This window comes from Cnephaeus nilssonii (assembly GCF_951640355.1).
Source record: "Cnephaeus nilssonii genome assembly, chromosome: 12".
Taxonomy (NCBI): domain Eukaryota; kingdom Metazoa; phylum Chordata; class Mammalia; order Chiroptera; family Vespertilionidae; genus Cnephaeus; species Cnephaeus nilssonii.
In genome coordinates this window covers 56,813,697-56,835,163 of record NC_137083.1, presented here as the reverse complement: position 1 = coordinate 56,835,163, position 21,467 = coordinate 56,813,697, and the positions used below count along the sequence as shown (strand labels likewise).

The 21,467-nt window shown below is 40.6% G+C and overlaps 1 protein-coding gene across 1 annotated transcript in view; it reads left to right on the top strand.

Annotated features, from left to right (window-relative positions):
- NUP205 (nucleoporin 205) overlaps window positions 1–17,654 on the top strand; it is an 84,294-nt gene extending 66,640 nt beyond the window's left edge. Inside the window, exons 36-43 of the mRNA XM_079786431.1 lie at window positions 3,781–3,857; window positions 6,069–6,197; window positions 6,408–6,534; window positions 11,561–11,727; window positions 13,170–13,293; window positions 13,755–13,883; window positions 14,452–14,525; window positions 17,323–17,654. Of these exons, the coding sequence (XP_079642557.1) occupies window positions 3,781–3,857; window positions 6,069–6,197; window positions 6,408–6,534; window positions 11,561–11,727; window positions 13,170–13,293; window positions 13,755–13,883; window positions 14,452–14,525; window positions 17,323–17,475 (980 nt within the window). The 3' untranslated portion in view covers window positions 17,476–17,654. The remainder of the gene's footprint in view (window positions 1–3,780; window positions 3,858–6,068; window positions 6,198–6,407; window positions 6,535–11,560; window positions 11,728–13,169; window positions 13,294–13,754; window positions 13,884–14,451; window positions 14,526–17,322) is intronic.
- Window positions 17,655–21,467: the final 3,813 nt, after the last annotated feature.

Here is a 21,467-nt window from a genome sequence, read left to right as displayed (position 1 = left end):
GCTATCTCTGTGCCTGAGCGGGGAGTGTTTAGCAGGGCAGAGTATGGCACCTATAGAGGCACTTGGAGCCTGAGCTCATTCTGTTTTATTTTATTGTTGTTGTTAATCATCACCCGAGGATATACTTCCATTGATTTTTCGAGAGAGTGGAAAGGAGAGAGCTAGAAAGAGAAACAACGATATGAGAGATGCATCGATTGGTTGCCTCCGGTACACACCCCAACCAGGGATGGGGAACCTGCAACCAAGGTACATGCCCTTGACTGGAATCGAACCTGGGACCCTTCAGTTCGTGGGCCAACACTCTATCCCCTGAGCAAAACCAGCTAGGGCCTGAGCTCATTCTGAAGGGCTGCCCTTCTTCACTCTACCCAGCTGTGATGTGTCCAGTGGGCTTATTCTCATTTTCCCAACTCATTCCACTGAACCAAGTCAGGCCACCCTTGCGTCTCCTGAGGTGCTGTAGTGTTGTAAAGTGGGTCTCCTCCTAATGGTTTTCCTCTCGATTTCTGCAGGTCTTACCTAATTACTCCAATATGCTTCTGTGCAGACTGCAGGGTCTCCATGAGAAATTGCAAGGGTCTGTTGGTTTATCTTCTTTCCTCCATACTGCTTGTGAGGAGGAGATAAAGGACATAAGCAGAACCATGCTGCTTACTCTACCAGATTTTCTCTCTTTTTTTTTTCTTTCTTAGCTACCACTATTCTTCACTATTTATGGCATAAGTTGGCTCCTTTCCTTTTTTGGTGAATTTTGTTCATTTTTTAGGTTGATGACAGGAGGGGCATTTCTATGATGCTACGTTAATTTACCTTCTTTACCCAGAAGTTCTAGGTTAGGTATAGAGACTTACCTTTTAGCAAATCTTCTGGCAAAATGGTTCTATTGATGAAGTTTCCTTTCATTTTTTATAAATAATATATTTTATTGATTTTTTACAGAGAGGAAGGGAGAGAGATAGTTAGAAACATCGATGAGAGAGAAACATCGATCAGCTGCCTCCTGCACACCCCTCACTGGGGGTGTGCCCGCAACCAAGGTACATGCCCTTGCCCGGATTCGAACCTGGGACCCTTCAGTCTGCAGGCCAACACTTTATCCACTGAGCCAAACCAGCCGGCTCCTTTCATTACTTTTTTTTTTTAAACAATTTAATCTTTTTATTAGAAAATATATGAACCAGAGTAGATGGAGAGTAATTTGTACTCATTGGGAACTTTGACCAGCAATTTTATGTTTTTTAATTATTAACGCTAGTGTAAAATGATTCATTACTTAATAAGCATTTTGTCTGGTTTACAAAATATTTCATAATATAAGGCCCAATAGTTGGAACAAAAAGAATCACTAATCTAATTCCAACCCCCAAGTTTTTTTTTCTTTTCATTTTTTTATTGATTAAGGTATTACATGTTTCCATATCTCCCCATTGCATTACTTTTTTAAATACCTAAAAATTGTCTGTTTAGCTAATAGCATCATTTGACTATGTCAGTATTAAGATTCTGTTCAGCACTAACCAGTTTGGCTCAGTGGATAGTGTTGGCCTGTGGACTGAAGGGTCCCGGGTTTGATTCCAGTCAAGGGCATGTACCTTGGTTGAGGGCACATCCCCCACGGGGGTGTGTAGGAGGCAGCTGATCGATGTTTCTCTCTCATCGATGTTTCTAACTCTCTATCTCTCTCCATTCCTCTCTGTAAAAAATCAATAAAATATATTTTTTAAAAAGCTATTCAGAAAAGCATTTATTTTAACATGCTCTTGATAAATTTAAACAAAATAAAAGAACAGAGTAAAGCAATTTCTGCTGTCTAAAAGGAACCAGATGTCAATTTAATTTATTTTTCTAGAAATTATTCTCCAGGTATGTGTAAAAATTTTCCCTCCTTACACAAGTGAAATTATACCATACATACTGTTCTGTAACATTTTTTCCATTGTGTCTTTATCTTTTCTCATCAGCACATATAGCTCCTACCTAATTCTTTTTAATTAACTGCGTAGTTTTCCAGTTGTGACATACTTAACCAGACCTCTGTTGTTTAACCAGACCCCTATGATATGTTGACTGTTTCCAGTCTTAAAAATTCAACTGTGTGGTATTTAATAACAGTGTGTGTGCACCGTGTGCATTTTTGCAAATTTGAGCTGGTAGGCTTGATACATTTCTGGCATTGCTTGGTCAGAAATATATATTTAAAATTTTTGTAAAAAAAAATTAAAAAAAAAAGATAATGCCAGATACCCTTCCAATTTTTTTCATTCCTATCAACCCTACTCTGTACAGTTTGGTCCTTGATTACATACTGTTTTGTATTATTCTATAATATCATTAATTAGTCTTAAATGTTCCCATTAAATTATAAGTCCATTTATAACTTTGTATACCCCATATTGCCTAGCCCAGTACTGGATATGTCACACCTCCTCAAATACTTATTGGCAGGTTAATTTTTCTATAACCCACAGATATTCTGAAAAGGATTTTGAAGTTGAAAGTGATACTTATGGTACACAGAGTAGTCAGGTGGCATTTAACAAAAGGGTCCTATAGAAACTGAGAATTGGTGGTCTTTTTAAATAGAAGCAGCAGTTGATGTGCAGGGGTAAAAAACAAAACAAAACCAAAAAAAGGGAAATAATGGGGAATAGCAACATATGTTACAGAGTACAGAATGTTCGAGGACAAAGGAAAAAGCCGCAGTTCCATGATAGTGTTGGGTGCAAAATCCAGTTTTCAGGGCGGTTAAGATGGGAGAGAAGGGCATAAGAATTACAAGCAGCAAATACAGAGAAAATATTTCAAGAATTTGACATGAACCAGGTTTTTGCCTTATTTTGGAATATAAGAGAGACCTGACATATTTCAAATACTGTAGTGAGGAAAAACCCTTTGTGGCAGGGAAGTTTTAGTATGCTGGAAAAGAAAGTGAATCTGGGAGCAGACTCCCAGAGGAGGAGGTGGGCAGGGCTGGCATCTAGTGGAGTAATGAAGCTCAAGTGAGGCATTACAAGCCAGCATGTGCCAGTATATCCTGTAGGTTTGTGTTGAGGTCATGGGCCAAAAAATCTACAAAGAGGACTGTCATAAGGAGCAAAGGCTAAGATTCTGGATTATAGGCTATGGAGCATATGCTTGGAAATAAATGAATTAAAGAGGTTGTGAAAATGCATAGAAAGTTAGGGTGGCTAAGACAAGTTCAGGTGGGTTCTCCTCAGCATGTCCATGGTCATGGAAGAAAGAAAGAAACTAATGGGAGAATGACCTTTGGGTTTTCTTGGAGGGCAAGATAGACATAAAGAGAGTCCGTGGTATTGTAAGAAATTGATCAGCTTGATTTAGGAATTTTGAAATGGGTCCAAACTGAGAAGTTGAATGGAAACTTTTGCATATGTGCAAAACTAGTTTGACTAAAGGAAAAGAAAAATCAAATGATACAATACCTAGAGAACGTAAAAGAAATGCATTTTATTCTTAGTGTTTTATATTCTAAACTCTTTCATGAAAAAATAATTTACTGCTGCTTTAGAAATTTTTAACTTTTATAGGTATAGATAAAAAGTAAGTTTTTCTCAAAAACGTTAAAAAGTGCCTTTAAAATCACTAATTGATCTAGATTTAGATTGCATATCTAAATTTCTCCAAAATCCTCTTGGTAGAGTCTGTATCTATTTATGCAAATAAAGATTATAAAATACTAGAACTGCTCCTTTTAGCTTTTTAATGTTTTTATTTTATTGATTATAAAACTATTTAAAGGCATTCCAAATTTTCTAGGTATATTAAGTGAACTGGATGTTGATATAAATGAAGGATCCCTAATGGAGCTACAGGGACATATTGGAAGATTCCAGGTAACTGATTCTTATTTCTTTAAAGAGGAGTTGTAAGACTTTTAGCAAAATACAATAGTCCCTTCACTCATCCTCCCCAATCTGCTGTCTGGATTTGGGCAAACCCTTTCAACTATTTTAATTGATTCTTGTTATCTCTAAATAACATGCTTATATTGCTACTACTTGATTATCCAATTTTAGGAATCATCATTGACTTTCCATTGAAGAAGTTAAGAATCTAGATCTCTTTACTCCTTTTCTTTCATCATAATATATGTGCATTTCTTATTACCATCATAATATATGTGCATTTATCATGATATATGTGCATTTCTAATATTACATCATAATATATGTGCATTTCCATTGAAGAAGTTAAGAATCTAGATCTCTTTACTCCTTTTCTTTCATCATAATATATGTGCATTTCTTATTACCCCCCCCCCCCAATTCAGCATAACTATACCATAATTTTGATTAGATTAATGTTTGGCGTTATATTATTATTACTGTGTAATTGTCATGGACACTATATTACTTTTCTGTGTAACATTATTTTCCCTAGAATAAGTACTTTTCTTTTTTTATTTGCTTGACTTTTATGTACCTATTTCTAATTTATTCACAAACTCTTCTCCAATTGTGTAATTTCCTATCAGTATATTCAGACATATTAGATAGCTTATCAATTAGATATCACAGTCTTTCTGGGAGCCTCCTGGCCTGCTTTCATCATCTTCACTTTTTATTGACTGTAGAATAATTATATTTATGTACTAGAATTTATATTCCATTGTTTTTGATACAGTAACTTTCTTAACCAATCCTCTTTTCATAAACTGTTTTTCAAGTTTCCAGAAGTAAATGCTGCCTTCAGCATTTTTGTATACAAAATTTTAAACTATAGATTAAATAACATAACCAGTGTCACTAGGTCCAAGGATATACACATAGTGCATTTTGAGTTATTGTCAAAAAGGGTTGCACTCTCACCAACAAAACCCAAATACTCCTTTTTTCCCCTCAGCCTTTTCATTTTTTTCATTGGTAGGGAGAAAAAAATATCTTTGACGAATTATTCATAAGTTGACCTCTTGGACATGTTTTAGTGCATCTGTTTTATTGTAAGAATAGCAAACAGGCAATTATAAATGTTAAAAATAGACATAACTGTTTTGATAAAATGAGTTTATATAATAGTCTCCTTAATATGTTTTGCCTTATCCAAACTTATTATTTAAATATCAGTTTAAATAAGGTATTATGGAAGGTAGAAATTGCTACTATCACTCTAGAAATGTGGCCCCCCCCCCTTTTTTTTTTTTTAAATATATTTTATTGGTTTTTTACAGAGAGGAAGGGAGAGGGATAGAGAGTTAGAAACATCAATCAGCTGCCTCCTGCACAACCCCACTGGGGATGTGCCCGCAACCAATGTACATGCCCTTGACCGGAATCGAACCCGGGACCCTTCAGTCCACAGGCCGACGCTCTATCCACTGAGCCAAACCGGTTTCGGCGAAATGTGGCCCCTTTATGAAGTCCCCAGAAATTATCATGGGAGTAACAGCCTTTAAATTTGTGCTTTTGTGGACAATTATCATGGCCATGCTTGTTTTTGTTTTGTTTTATAGATATTTTTATTGATTTCACAGAGAAAGGGAGAGAGAGATAGAAACATCAATGATGAGTGAGAATCATTGATCGGCTGCCTCCTGCACACCCCCCCACTGGGGATCAAGCCCACAACCCAGGCATGTGCCCTTGACTGGAATCGAACCTGGGACCTTTCAGCCCGCAGGCCGACACTCTACTCACCTAGCCAAACCAGTTAGGGCATGGCTGTGCTTGTTACAGATTGTTTTCTCTGCCATTTCACTTTGCTTCTCATTGTTTATTGACTTGTGTTTTTTTAATGAGTATGTACCAAGGAATTATTTGGTGTGATACAGAGGATTCTTTGGCAAACACTTAGATTCTGGTTGGGATTCACTCACTGCTAAAAACAAATTGGTATTCTTGTAATGAGTTGACTGCCAAGCACAGACATTTTCGAAAAGGTGAATTTAATAGTGCTAACTTTAGTTGCCTCCATTAGAATAAGAAATCAGACGTGTTAAAGAGTGATTCCACTCTCCTGAGTTTTTCTTTTTTATAGCCCTCAAGAAAGAGAGGCTGTTAATTTTAAACATTTAACTAGATTTTAACAAAATATCTTTCCTTTTTTAGCGCCAGTGCTTGGGACTACTAAGTCGCTTTGGTGGCTCTGACAGACTCCGTCAGTTTAAATTTCAAGATGATAATGTGGAAGGAGACAGAGTGAACAAGAAAGATGAGATTGAACTCGCTATGCAACAGGTAAGGGGAGTGAGAACTGTGTACCTACTCTTTAAGATTTTTATGTTTTAGAAATATTTGATAAAAGTAACATTGGAGTAATTTTATATATTGATTTATAACTTTTTTGTCATTTTACAATTTGATCATAACTTTGTTCTTCATATCTGGATTTCAATGATATTAAGACATTTGGGAGCTAATATTTTTTTTTACTGCTCTTTGTTGTAGATTTGTGCCAATGTCATGGAATATTGCCAATCACTCATGATGCAGAGTTCCCCTACCTTTCAGCATGCTGTGTGCCTCTTCACCCCGAGCCTGTCAGAAACCGTAAATAGAGATGGACCCCGGCAAGGTGAGCCTTGTTCTTTTTCTGTGTCTATGAGGAATTAAGTTGTTATGATTATGACAGGCTCTAGTTGGCTCTAGTAAGATGTGATTGTTTTTCTTTGTGTAACAATGGGAAAATTTTAAACCAACTTCTTAAGGAGTGGTGAGGAGGTACTATTGTCAGACCTGTGGATAGACTGGGGAGCTCGAGGGAATAGAGACATTCTAGATTTTCTGAGGATAAATCTAGAAGAGTCTTGTGGCCAAAGTATAGTTTTCAATAGTACTTGAGACCCCAATGGAAGGACCTAGGTTTGGAGAATAAGCTAGCTGGGTGAAAATATGAAAATGTAACAGCCCCATTCTTTCCAAACATATAGTAGACTGTTTTGATAGCATGTAATTGGTCCCTGAGACTGTTCATTTAAAATTTTTTTTTTCTCTTTGTCATTTTCTTTAATATTTTCAGTTGCTCTATCTTCAAGTTCATTTATTCTTTCCTGAGTCAGCTCCATTTGGCTGTTAAGTATATCCAGTGAATTTTTTATTTCAGAAATGGTATTTTTCAGTTCTAGAATTTCCATTTGGCTTTGTTATATCATTTATATTTTTTCTACTGAGATATCCTGTGGTTTTTATTGACTTTGAGCATATTTTGTTTTCTCTTGGTTAGGATAGTCAGAATAGATACTCTGAAACCCTCATTCACTAATTTCCAACATCTGGTTCATCTGAGATTAGACTTGATTGGTTTTCTTGTCTTTTGAGAAGGTCTTCCACTTTCTTAGTTGTTCCCATGTGGGGTAATTTTAAATTGTATATTACACTCCCTACCAGTGTGCCTGCTTCTGTTCACTCCAGTACTGTCAGGTAGTTGTTTTTGTATTGTGTCTAGGTTTTTTACCTGTTGTCTGGTATGATTTTATTTTGTCATACTTGGAAGCAGAAGTTCTTAATATCTGACAAGTTACCTTTACTTAAAAGATACTTTTCATTCAGTGATTCATTTGGAGAGTAGTCTTACTTAAGTAAGAGTATGTCTTAATGAAATTGAAGAAGTAGCTATAAATGGGTATTAAACCATTTAGATTGGAGATATAAAACAATGGCTTTGACATAATTAAGCAAATTAATTCTACATAGTTCTAGCTTTGTCCTATATTCAAAAAGTTTGCTCCCAGGAAGATCACTAGAATAAAAAGGAGTCCCACTTTAGGGAGATACTGATCCTCACATGTGCTCGCTGGGTGGTTCAGCAGAGGTGAAAGATCATCTTCACCTTGGAATGATTGGCAGTCCTACCCTAAACCCCTCATTCAGAACAGTGATTTGCATATCACCCAGCAGTGACATTTAACCTCATCCATCCCCTCTATCTGGCAATTTGTGATTGTAGGTCTTGATGAAGACCTGACTGCATCAAGAGGGCAATCCTTCTCTTCCCCCCTTAAATCTTAAGTTTTTAAAAAACACAAGGTTTTCAAACCAAATCATAATTTTGTCATTTATTCTTCAAAAAACATTAATCATCACCTCTAATAAAATGGCAATATGCAAATTAACCATCACTCCGCTACATAAGCCACGCCCACCAGCCAAGCCACGCCCACCAGCCAATCAGGGCGAGTATGCAAATTAACCCCAATCCAAGATGGCTACAGCCACAGAGAGCAAGGTTTCCCAGGTAACAGAGCAAGCCAAGTTTTCCATAGCCGTTGCAGGCCTAAGCCTCCACTCAAGCTACAAAGTTTCAATTATAGAAGGTAAACAAATTCAAACAAATGGCGGCAGAATGGAGCTTGAGAGAGCAGGCCAGGGTTACCGGCGGCAACAGGGAAAGCAAAGCTTTCCACACACCCTGGCCGGGCCCACCCGCTTAAGGCTACAAAGTTTCAATTGTAGGTGAATTAACTGCCACAGAGATGGCTGCCGCCCTGGAGGGAACAGCAGGCTTGGCTCCGCTCCAGGCTACAAAGTTTCAATTGTAGAAGGAAAATAAATCCCAGATACCAGGGCATCTGCTTGGGTTGCCAGGGGGCGTGGCCGGCCTGCAAACCACCACAGGCCCCTCGCTCAGGCCGCCCCACGCCCCAAGGGAACCCCACCCTGCTCCAGGACACCCTTCAGGGCAAACCAGCTGGCCCCCACCCGTGCACCAGGCCTCTATCTTATCTAATAAAAGAGTAATATACAGATTGATCATCACTGCAACACACAATATAGCTGCCCCCATGTGGTCAAAGATCCTGCCCCCATGTGGACACAAGATGGCCACTACAAGATGGCCAGCAGGGGAGGGCAGTTGGGAGGCACCCAGCCTGCAAGGGAGGGCAGTTGAGAGGGACCAGGCTTGCAAGGGAGGGCAGTTGGAGGTGATCAACCCTGCAGGAGAGGGCAGTTAGGGGTGACCAGGCCGGCAGAGGAGGGCAGTTGGAGGTGATCAACCCTGCAGGAGAGGGCAGTTAGGGGTGACCAGGCTGGCAGAGGAGGGAAGTTGGGGGCAAACAGGCTGCCAGGGGAGCAGTTAAGCATCAACCAGGCTGGCAGCGGAGTGGTTAGGGGGTGATCAGGCTGGCAGGCAGAAGCGGTTAGGGGCAATCAGGAAGGCAGGCAGGCAAGCAGTTGGGAGCCAGCAGTCCTGGATTGTGAGAGGGATGTCCGACTGCCGTTTAGGCCCGATCCTGGTGGGATCGGGCCTAAACGGGCAGTCGGACATCCCTCCAGGAGTCCCAGATTGGAGAGGGTACAGGCTGGGCTGAGGGACAACCCCCCGCCGTGCACGAATTTTGTGCACCGGGCTTCTAGTATGCTAATAATGTATCAGTAGTAATTATTAAAACTTCATTTTAATCTTTCACTAATAATTATCATTCTTTAATCTTTAATACTTAAAGATGAACTTTATGAAGCCTTATAATTGATCTTTATTTTCCCTCAGGCTTTTAAAAGAGTTAACAAGCATATTTTCCTCTGCCAGTTCTAGACATGGGAGTGGGCAGGTATGTTGTAGGCTTGAGAACACTGAGTTATAGGGAGGCACTTGAACCTACTCGTTAAGAGCACAGACAAGTGACGAACTGCCTAGATTTGTGTCCCAGTTCTATAAGTGACTATTGGTATGACTTCAGAAAATTCACTTACCCTCTTCATGCCTCAGTTTCTTTATTTGTAAAATAGCAATAATAAGCTCTGCTCCAATGAATGACTGTAAGGATTAAATGTGTTACTACTAATATATGTAAAGTGTTTGAGAACAGTGCCTGGCCCTTAGCAATACCTAAATGTTGGCTATTATTATTTTCATTATTGTTGTTGTTGTTATTACTTAGTATATTTACTATTACTTGTGATCCAGGGACCCTTTCCTATAGCTCCTCTATTGCCAGACCTCATGATTTTGCCTGTGGAATCTGTTTCTGTAGTCAGATTTCTTAGGAGCCATCTTCATCTTCACCTGATGTCTGTGTCTGATAGCCTGTGAACACAGGTCTTTTCTAGACTTGAGCATGTCAGTGTGAGAGCTCCTAAAATGCTATGGAGTAATCTTAGCAATAGACTATCCTCTTTAGATATCTTTCTACCAGGGGAGATATCACACAAATGTTAACTGGGGACCAGGTTACATAAGTTCACCAGGAGGAGGCTCTGTGTAGATGTGATGACCTGTATCATCTTCACTGGAGACTGGAATGGAAACCTGAAATCAGATGTGTCTGGGATATCCTGGTTGATGTTAGCACCCACCGCTAAGAGGCTGTTTTCTCTCTTCCCCTCCACACGAAGACCCATGAGATCTGACTCTGGAGCAAAGTTAAGGGAGGCAGTAGTGAAGGAAGCAAACGCCAATCTCTCCTTCACTATTCATGGCAGTTAGGGCCATTCAACAAAGATGTCTCCAAATTGAACCTAAAGTTGCTAAGGTGTTTCTGAAGAAATCCCTCAGTCATAGAGAACAGTGCTCTGTTTGTCCACACAGGCTGTCTGTAGAGTAGCAGTGGTATTTTCTCTAGCTGTTCCCTCTGCAGGCAACTTTTCTGACATCTTGCCATTCCTGTACCTTTATCAGAAGGTGGTCAAGTCAAAGACAGGTCATTTTGTTTTGCTACCCAAATGGAATTACTGTGGTAAAAGACTCATTAAAGTTCAAATCCAATGCTATCCTATATAATAAAACCCTAATAAGCAAATTGACCGAACAATGGAACTACTGGTTGCTATGACGTGCACTGACCACCAACCAGGGAGCAGACACTCAACACAGGAGCTGGCCCCTGGTGGTCAGTGTGCTCCCACAGGGGGAGCGCCGCTCAGCCAGAAGCTGGGCTCATGGCTGGCGAGCACAGCAGCGGTGGCAGGAGTCTATCCCGCCTCTGAGGCAGCGCTAAGGACCCCTCAGGGGACATCTGAGGCCCACTTCCCGCAGGCAGGCAGACATCTCCTGAGGGGTCCTGGACTGTGAGAGGGTGCAGGTCAGGCTGAGGGACCCCTTGCAACTTCCAGTGCACGAATGTCGTGCACCGGGCCTCTAGTTTTTAAAAGTTTTAGTTGGTGTTTTCCTTCTTTCTTTGGAAGAATGACTTTGAGCTGGGAATTCAGCAACCAGAAAGATGCAGACTGGAAATGAACCCATGTAACTAGAGCAGTAGGGTGAGGCAGGAGTTACTCACCTGGGGTCAGGAAACTCCAAACTTGTGTATATGGTCTGGGGGTTGGGGGTTGGGGTGGGGAAATGGGTGTAAAGGTTTATAACTAACATAGAGTTCTGAAAGACATCTTTAGTCAGTAAAGGGTAAGCTCTATCTGTGTTCATTAGTCACATTTCCTTATTCTCTTAAGGTCTTCAGCCTTATGTTCACCCCTGATTATGGACTCAGAGTAGCTCCTAACCACTCCTTTGAACTGTCAATGGTATTTAAAGTAGTCTTGGGTTGGTTTTAATAATAGTTTACATGCCCTTAAATTCCTGGGCATCCCTTGTTTTAAAACAGGTCATTTGAAATTCATATAAAATGCTTACATGGAACATTGTTTTTTATCCTCAACTCTGTTAGATACCCAAGCTCCAGTAGTTCCATATTGGCGCCTGCCTGGTTTGGGCATTATTGTCTACCTACTGAAACAGAGTGCTAATGATTTCTTCAGCTACTATGACAGTCATCGGCGGAGTGTCAACAAGCTACAAAATGTAGAGCAACTTCCACCAGATGAGATAAAAGAGGTATGAATCTTATAATGGGCTGTGAAGCCACTGACTTCACTAATAAGGACCAGGGTACTGATGTCAGACTTGTGAGTAAAGATGACGTATGCAGTGAGACAAAAGGAATTGAAATTCTTCCTCTGTGTGACTTGAAGAAGAGTCCCTCACCTTAGCACCTGTTCAAGAAAACCACCTGCCACCAGCAGAATGGCAGCTGGCCTTTGTATGAGATAATTTATACTCTAAAGTCTGCTGAGAAACGGAGGCTTCTACTACAGGTGCTTACTCAGTAGACGTGATTTCCTTAGGTAAGATGTCTCTACCTTCAGTGTCTTCAATACCTGCTTAGTAAAATTTTCAGGCAAGGAGATGGAGTAACAAGTGACTGCCTGCTCTCAATTACCCAGAATCATTCCCTGGCGTTTATTGCAGCTAAAGATGCTGAGTTGCCAGGCTTGCTCCCTAAGTAGCCTGCCATCTTTCCCATTTGGCACAGGCATCTCTTGGCATTGCTGCAGCTTCCTCTGTCCTGTGGCAGCCTGGACCATTTTATCACTCCTGGTTTGCACCAGCTTTCCTAAAAAACTCCATGTCACTCTTCAGAGTAGTCAATGCCTACTCCCTCCTGCCACTCTTCTGATAATCATAGGGAACGTTTATTGAGTGTTTATAATGTGCCAGGCCCTGAGCTACACGTTCTATGAATATATGAGGCAGATGTTGTTGTTGTTCTCATTTCTCTGATGAGGAAACGGAGGCACTGGAAGTTTGAATACCCAAAGCCACAGCTAGCAAGTCCGCTGAGTCAGGAGTTACTGACTGGGTTCAGGGGGTCCCTGAAGTTGTGTGGCTTACATCCTGCAGCCCTTCCCCCTCATGCCAGCTCATGGGCGATGCTAGTACTCACAGAGGAACTGTAGCATCATCATAAAGAACGTGACCTCCCACTGTCCCCACTTCACCACACCCTCTGCAAGAGGCAGTGTCTGAATTTTCACTGAACCGTGTGCTTATGGGTCTGCCAAACAGAGTGGTGACTGCAGAGGTTCCAGTTGGTGATCATGTTTCTTATGCTCTAGAAGTCTGCTTTACATTTTCTTCAGAAGATATGTGACAGCTGTTACAGAAACGCTGCATGGCATTGTTACACCTGCTGCTGGAAAAGCCTGCTGTTCTCTTCTGTCTTAATTTGACAGGAAATTCAGGGTTGATTAAAAATGTCTGTTTCAGGGACAGGACTTTTTCAAAAAGCAACAGATGAATATTCATTTGTAATTCGACTGCTTCCTTTTTTTGTTAATAGCTTCCTGACTAGAAAGTGACTTGCCTGCCAGGATGTTTAGATTTATTTGAATGTTTTTCACAGTGCTTATCACAAGTAACCCTCTTACAGTACATTTTCATTAATTTTTGTGACAGTTTGTGTCATTCTTAATACTGTATTTGTTTCTTTTTCTTAGTTGTGTCAGTCTGTGATGCCTGCTGGTGTTGATAAAATCTCCACTGCCCAGAAATATGTTCTAGCAAGACGGCGTTTAGTGAAGCTGATCAACAATCGAGCTAAACTGCTTTCCCTTTGTTCTTGTATCCTTAACAAAATCACAGTGGGACTTGACCTTTAAGAGAACCTGCAAATGTAGGAACTGTTTATTTATTCTCATGTTATTTGGGCATGAAAGCCATATGGAAAGGGTCATAATTACTGTTTGTTTTTCCCCCAGTAAATGCCTGATATATTTCAAAATAGAATTATTTTTCCTTTAGAGTAGCTAGTAACCCTGATAATGTACAGAACCTTTCTGTCTGGACAGGAGACAAGGACGCTGGAGACTGCTGGCCCAGTGCCCCACGGTCCCCACCTCCTTCTCAGCACATCTTGCTGCTTCTGGGGAGACATCTTCCATGGAGTCTTACCCCTGGCTCTTTACTAGGCTGTGGGTACATCACTAGGTGGTGCAGTCTCTCCTTTTTTCTCCTCCTCAGAAACTGGTTTGGAAAAAGCACTTGCTGGGATTGTTTTCCTTTACCTGAGCTCTCCTTTGTAGTTATCATAGAGACCTGCCTATTTATTCTTTGGCGCCACCTAGAGTACTACTTGTTACATTGCACACCCACGGATTCTCAAGATTCTTTGTTTGCCTCCAGGACATTGTTAAAAAGCAGAAGGCTACAAGGTAAACATTATTCTGCAAATTAATGAACCATAAATGCCTTTGGATTTCAGTGCCTTGAAAAACGAGTCACATTTTAATTTATTTTCTGTGTCTAGGTTACTAAGAGTCGATTGGATAATCGAGAGCTACTTAGGTTTTAGGCATAGCTTTACTTTGTATTTTACTTCTAGCTGTGGGAAATTGTGCAGAGCGTAAAAGCATCTTAGCGGCTGCTCCTCAACTTCTTTCAGTTAAGAGGTGAGCCAGCTCCAGCGTCCCCTGCTCACAAGTAACTGTCCGAAAGAATGGAAGTGGGTCAGCCGAGGCCAGGGCTCTTATTGCTGGAGTGAGCCTCTGTCATTGATGAGAATGTATTGGGTCCCTTGGGGGAAAACAGAAGACAAGCTTTCGAGCCCTGGCCTAGACCAGTGAAATGCTTCCCGGGGGCTTCCATGTACTGAAAACTGAAATAAGGTTCTCAGTGTTGACCCATGTTTTCCATGGCACCGTGGTTCATTGTTTCCAGGTTCTTCCACAGTGTTGTAGACATAAATGGCAGAGATGGTTTGAGTATGTCTTTTGTCTCTAGATTCCTTTGCTTCCGAAGCCAATATGGATTTTAGAAGTGGACTGACAGTAGTGAGCCAACATGACATAGACCAGGTAAGGTTCAATTCGGTGCTCTTTTTTAATTTCTGAAAGGAAAAAGGAGAAGTCTAGTATGGTGTAAGATTGTAATTTTCAGGATGTATACAAAGGCCAGATTTGAATTCTGGCGTGGCCACCTAACAGCTGTTGACTTGGAACAACTTATTTAACTTCTGAGCCTCCATTTTCTCATAGAAAAATGGGAAAGATAGTGTAACTTCAGAAAATTTTTTCAGAATTAACAGAAGTTTCATATGTGAGATTCCTAGGATAGTGCCTGGAACGTAGTAAGAGTTTAGTAATTAGTAGGCATTAGGATCTGGAAATTCCCAATTTTTTTAGTAACTTTGTAGAATTTATAGGCACAAATTGACAACACTTAATTTTTTAGAAAATTTAATGGAGAGATTGTGAGTAACCATTAAAAATATAACTCCAGTAGACTATGATATTACACAGTCATGTGTCGTTTAACGGCAGGGATACATTTTCAGAAATGTGTCGATAAGCAGTTTTGTGGTTGTGCGAACATCATAGCATGCACTCCCACAAACCTAGATGGTATAGCCTACTGTATACCGAGGCTATATGGCAGAGCCTGTTGCTACTGGGCTACAAACCTGTACAGACAGCATGTTACTGCACAGAATACTGAAGGCAATTTTAACCCATATCAAATATAGTAAAGCAACAGTAAAAATATGCTATAAAAGATAAAAAATGGTACAGCTGTATAGAGCACTTACCATGAATGGAGCCTGCAGGATGGGAAGTTGGTCTGGGTGAGTTAGTGAGTGAGAGGTGAGAGAATGTGAAGGCCTAGGGCATTACTGTACATTCCTGCAGACTGTAAACACTGCACACTTAGACTACACTAAACTAAGTTTTTTCTTTCTTCAATAAGTTAACCATACCTTATGGTGACATTTTTACTTTTAAATTTTTAAAAAACTTTTTTACTCCTTGGTAGTAACACTCAGCTCAAAACACAAACCCATTGTATAGCTGTATAAAAATATTTTTTTATGTCCTTATTCTATAAGCTTTAAGCGTTTTTCTGTTTATTTACTTTTAAACTTTTTTGTTAAAGACTAAGACACAAGCACACACATTAGCCTAGGCCCACACAGGGTCAGGATCACCACTATCACTGTCTCCCACCTCCGCGTCTAGTCCCACTGGGTGGTCTTCCAGGGCAGGAACACGCATGGAGCTGTCGTCTCCTGTGATAACAGTGTCTCCTGCAATCCCTCCTGAGGGACCTGCTTGAGGCTCTTGAGGATGTGTCATTCTCATCAGAAATTCATCCCTGGTGGGTTTTGGTTTGTTTCTTTTTTCATCATAGATTTGATTGTAAGCAGATAATGTACTATGAACATTCCTTTTTCTATTAATGATGGCAATGAAGGTTATAGGTGATAGAAATTTTTCAGCTTCATTACAGTCTTACAGGACCTCTGTCAGACGTGCAGTCCGACGTTGCCTGAAAGGCATTATGTGGCACAAGACTGTATAGGGCAGGCGTCCTCAAACTACGGCCCGCGGGCCACATGCGGGTGTTTTTGCCGTTTTTTTTTTTACTTCAAAATAAGATATGTGCAGTGTGCATAGGAATTTGTTCATAGTTTTTTTTTAAACTATAGTCCGGCCCTCCAACGGTCTGAGGGACAGTGAACTGGCCCCCTGTTTAAAAAGTTTGAGGACCCCTGGTATAGGGTATTATATACTTAGTAACCCCTTGATCAGTAGTGTTGAAATTGAATGAAGAGCACTTCTAAAACAATTAAAATGAAAACCTCATATGAAACAAATAAAGACTTAGGAACAAAGCAGTTATCAGGATGTGTAATATTAAGGAAAATGAATTACAACTAGATCTGCTCCTAGGCAGCTAAAATTCGTGTCCTTGGCCATGATTTGATAAAACCTGTGCTCTTCTCTAAACCCTTTTGGTCACTGCTTCTTAAGCTGAAGGCGGGGCCTTATCCAGGAAAAAGGGGCAGAGGCACAGCATTTTTCAGACCCACGCTTAGCCAGACATTATAGATAGCACGCTGTCACCTCGCCCTGACTGCATTTGCCTCTGAGTGACTTCATAACTAATGTATTTCGAAGTGTGGTTTGTGTAGGGAAGCGAATGTTAGTGAGGCCATGTGCAGAATTAGCTAAAGAATGGATCTTCCGGAAGATGTCTAATTATATGTTGACTTCATGACTGTTTCATTTAGACTGGTCTGTTACAAAGTTAGAAGACATTCAGGATTAATAAGTAATTCACTCTGTGCTTTAATTTTAATGTAAAACAGAAGGCAGGTAGATTCACCTAATTTTGTATTTGATTTTAGCTTTTCAGTGTAATACCAAAAAGATCCATCTGGAACTACATAGGCATTCTAAAATACATCTGAGGTCTAAAGTGTATGCCAGATTCCCTTCCCCCACTTATAAAGTAAAAACATGAACATTTTTGTCTTATTAAATTGTATAATGAAGGAAAAATAAAAGTTCTTTCCAATGTATCCTTTGTTTTTTCCTCCCAAGGCATCCACTCAGTAACTTCTTGTTTGGCCCTTCAGGAAATGTTTTTGCGCATATGTCTACATGTCAACAGCAGCATCAACAGTTGTTATTAAAGGAGATTTTAAATTTTACACATTTTTATAAGAAAAGAAAGAGGGGGGAAACAGTATGAATAAATTCTAGGGTCTAAAAATTTGGTATACAATATCCAAAGGTATTTTAAATTGGAAGAGTAAAAGAAATATTTGAGAATGCAGCTTTAATAATGAAATGTCCTCTGTGTTACCTCTAGCTTCAGGCTGACGCCATCAATGCTTTTGGAGAATCACTACAAAAGAAACTTCTGGACATTGAAGGATTATATTCAAAAGTTCGATCTCGCTATAGTTTCATACAAGCTCTTGTCAGACGTGTCCGAGGCCTATTGAGGATATCACGGAACTGAGAGCCTGTTCTTATTACACTCTTCTAGGGAAGAGATGAACTGGGGAAAACTCTCCTTTTTATAGATTAATTTGTCTCTAAATTATGACCAAAAATATTTTGCTATTTCTTTATATATGCACATTTTTTTCTGTAAACCTCTTTGCCTGGTTTCATCCTTACTAGTAAAAAATAAACACTTTTTAAAAAAAACAATGAACAACAAATGTATGGTTAATCTTTTGCAGTTTTGTTTAAAAAATGATCAACATTATTGGGAAAGTATAAACTTTGCACAGTGGTGGTTTTTCCCTAGGGATAGAATTCTGAATGCTAAATTAAAGATATAGTCTGAAAATTCTCATTTTTTTCTCTCTTTGTACCTATATTACACTTCCATGATATTTAGGATTGCTCCATGGGACAGAGTGGATAATAAACTATAGCCACGCTCCTTAGTAGAATAGTGTACTTAGGAATGTCTCAAAAAGTCAAGCCATGTCTTTCCTAAAATTAACTTTTCTTTTCTGCATTTAAATGACAATATAATTTTAATTTGTTCCTTAGAAATGATTGAGAAATTTCTCTAATTAATCATCTACCTATATTGCTCATAAAATATGATAGTTATAATTATAGTAAAATAATTTGATTAATCACCTCTATTTCTTGCTCTATTGTATTTATATTCAAGTGACTACATCATCTGAAAGTCCATTTTTCCCTTTCTGGTCTCCAATTATTTCAGCTTTGTATATTGGAGAGACTGCTGAGAGGGGAATGAGTCTTGACTCTTGTACTAGCAGAAAATGAATTCTTAATTCTGAAGTGTTGCTTTTACTTTTAATCTCATAATGACATTTTCATAGTTTTAAACATAAATATATATTTATTGATTTTAGCGAGGAAGGGAGAGGGAGAGATAGAAACATCAATGATGAGAGAGAATCATTAACCGGCTGATTCCTGCATACCCTCCACTGGGTACAAGCCCGAAACCCCATCATGTGCCCTGACAAAAAACGAACCATGACCTCCTGGTTCGTAGGTCGATGCTCAACCACTAAACCACACTGGCTGGGCTCCGTGGCTTTTAAGCATCTTTTAAAAAAGGCTTTGTCATTGTTATATTTTGAAATTAATTTACTGTCCACCACTTATAGCACTAATTTTTAGCTGTTTAGTCTTAGAGGGGAGTGAATGAATAAGTAAGTGGATCCAAAATGTAGTAATAATGACTGTTGCTCCACTGGTCAGGAATATGGCCATCTTGATCATCTGGAACACAGGCAGGAACCTACATAATCAAAAGAGAACCTGGGGCACAGAATCAAAGCATTTTATAAACCTCGGATGGACAGAGATATTAGCTAAATCTGGAATTAAGATTTTTAATTTACTGACTTCATAATTTGTTTTCCCATTTCTCCCATTTCTTCCAAAATTGCAGCTGACTGTGGATGAGAAGTTGGGGCTATGAAGATGTGTGTGTGTGTGTGTGTGTGTGTGTGTGTGCGCGCGCGCGCGCTCGTGTGTGTGGCGGGGAGGTATACGGTGGGGTGGGGGGTGGGGGGGAAGGACAGGAAAATTGTCGCGTGTGCTGCTCAGAAAGGCTGACCAGAAACACCGTTTGTACAATCAGTCCAGCGGGGACATGTGACTGACTGCATTCTGTTCCCATGTGGAGAGAGGCTGCTGGGGCAGCGTGTGCTCTTAGGGGATAAGTTCATCTATTCCTTCAAATAAGCAAAAGATCTTAATGTATTGTTTTTATTGAGTTGATCAGTTTCGTGGGGTTAGAAAATTAAAAAGAGGTGGTACCTTCCTTGTCATTCTTAGAGTTTTTATAAAAAGGTGATACATAACTATATGGCTGAACTTTATCTAAGCTCTACATGCTGTTTGTACACAACCTAGCCTTTTCTAAATATTTGTCTATTGGTTTCCCAACTTATTTTGAAAAATTTTGAATCTTCACCAATGTTGAGAGTAAACGACAGGGCACCCATACACCTTTCACCTGGCTTCACCAATTAATGTTTTAAAAAGTATATATATTTTATTGATGAGGGAGAGAGAGAGAGAGAGAAACATCAATGATGAGAGAGAATCATTGATCAGCTGCCTCCTGATGCCCCCTACTAAGGATTGAGCTTGCAACCTGGGTATATGCCCTGATTGGGAATCAAATCCTGAGTTACTGATTCATAGGTCTGAGCCACGCCAGCAGTCTCACCACTTAACATATTGCACATTGCTTTAGCTTTTTTATGTGTACTAGAGGCCTGGTGCATGAATTCGTGCATGGGTGGGTTCCCTCAGCCTGGCCAGCGATCAGGGCCAGATGGGGGCAGGCCGTCTGGGGGGAGAGACTGTGGGAGGTTGGCCCCTCCTACCACAGCCCCTCAGGAGCAGGGGGAGGTGGAGAAGCCCTCATAGGCTGGCAGCTGCTGCTCACACCTACTGACGGCATCTAGTGATCGGGGCTGGCACTGGGTGCTGGCAGCGGGCGCAAGCAGTGGTTCTAGTGGCGGCAGTGGGTGCAAGTGGGGTCAGCGCTGGCAGCAGGTGCGAGCGTCCGGCAGGACTGAGGCGCGTGGAAGCAAAGAATTTTCAGTAACCACCAGAGGCTCATCCCGATGACAGCAACCGGTGCCCTGCCTTGGTCTGGCGTCCCCGCTCACTTGCTCCACCATCCCGCCACACCCAACGCCAACCATGTTCTGCGCTCTGCTGCCTGCTGCCAGCGCCTGCCATGTCCCACGCACGCCCCCTGGTGGTCAGTGCACGTCATAGAGACCGGTTTGGTTGTTCTGCCCTTTGGTCTATTTGCATATTAGCCTTTTATTATATAGGATTTCTCCCTTCCTAGAAATTTTAATATTTGTTTTGTTTTGCTTTGTTTTGTTTAAGTTGTTATTGATCTGTAACTTATTTATGTGTAATGTGAAGTGTGAGATCAGAACTCAAATTATTGCCGAAACCGGTTTGGCTCAGTGGATAGAGCGTCAGCCTGCGGACTAAAAGGTCCCAGGTTCGATTCCGGTCAAGGGCATGTACCTTGGTTGCGGGCACACCCCAATAGGGGGTGTGCAGAAGGCAGCTGATTGATGTTTCTCTCTCATCAATGTTTCTAACTCTCTATCTCTCTCCCTTCCTCTCTGTGGAAAATCAATAAAATATATTAAATAAATTAATTAAAAAAATAAGATATATTAAAAAAAAAAAGAACTCAAATTATTAATTTTTCCAGGTGGAAATAAATACCAATGAACCTAGTTAGAGCAACATCATTTGCTAAATGATCCATCTTTTCTCTGTTTGATGTTCCCAATCACTGGTATGGTACTAAAAAGGGCAGATTGGTTAAGAATTAGAATTTTTTAAAATATATATTTTATTGATTTTTTACAGAGAGGAAGGGAGAGGGATAGAGAGCCAGAAACATCAATCAGCTGCCTCTTGCACACCCCCGACAGGGGACGTGCCCGCAACCAAGGTACATGCCCTTGACCAGAATCGAACCTGGGACCTTTCAGTCCGCAGGCCGACGCTCTATCCACTGAGCCAAACTGGTTTCGGCAAGAATTACAATTTTTAAAAGGCAAATATCATAGAAGAAAATGGATAAGAGAATTGGGGCTAATGCACCTTGATTGAAGTTCCAGTCTCTTGAGGTTTAGATCAGACAGAAAAGGAGGGAAGCTGGAAGGGAGCTCATAGTTTATGAGCAGGGGTCCTCAAACTACGGCCCGCGGGCCACATGCGGCCCGCCGAGGACATTTATCAGGCCCACCGGGTGTTTTTGCCGCCGCGGCCTGTCCTGCTTAGCAGCTGACTTGTCCCGGCCCGCAGGGCGCATGTGTGGAATGTGCGCCGCACTCTCCCACTCCCCCCAACGGTCTGAGGGACAGTGAACTGGCCCCCTGTTTAAAAAGTTTGAGGACCCCTGGTTTATGAGAATATGAAACAAATGAGGGACTGGATACCTGGCTGAGGTCAAAGAGTTGATAG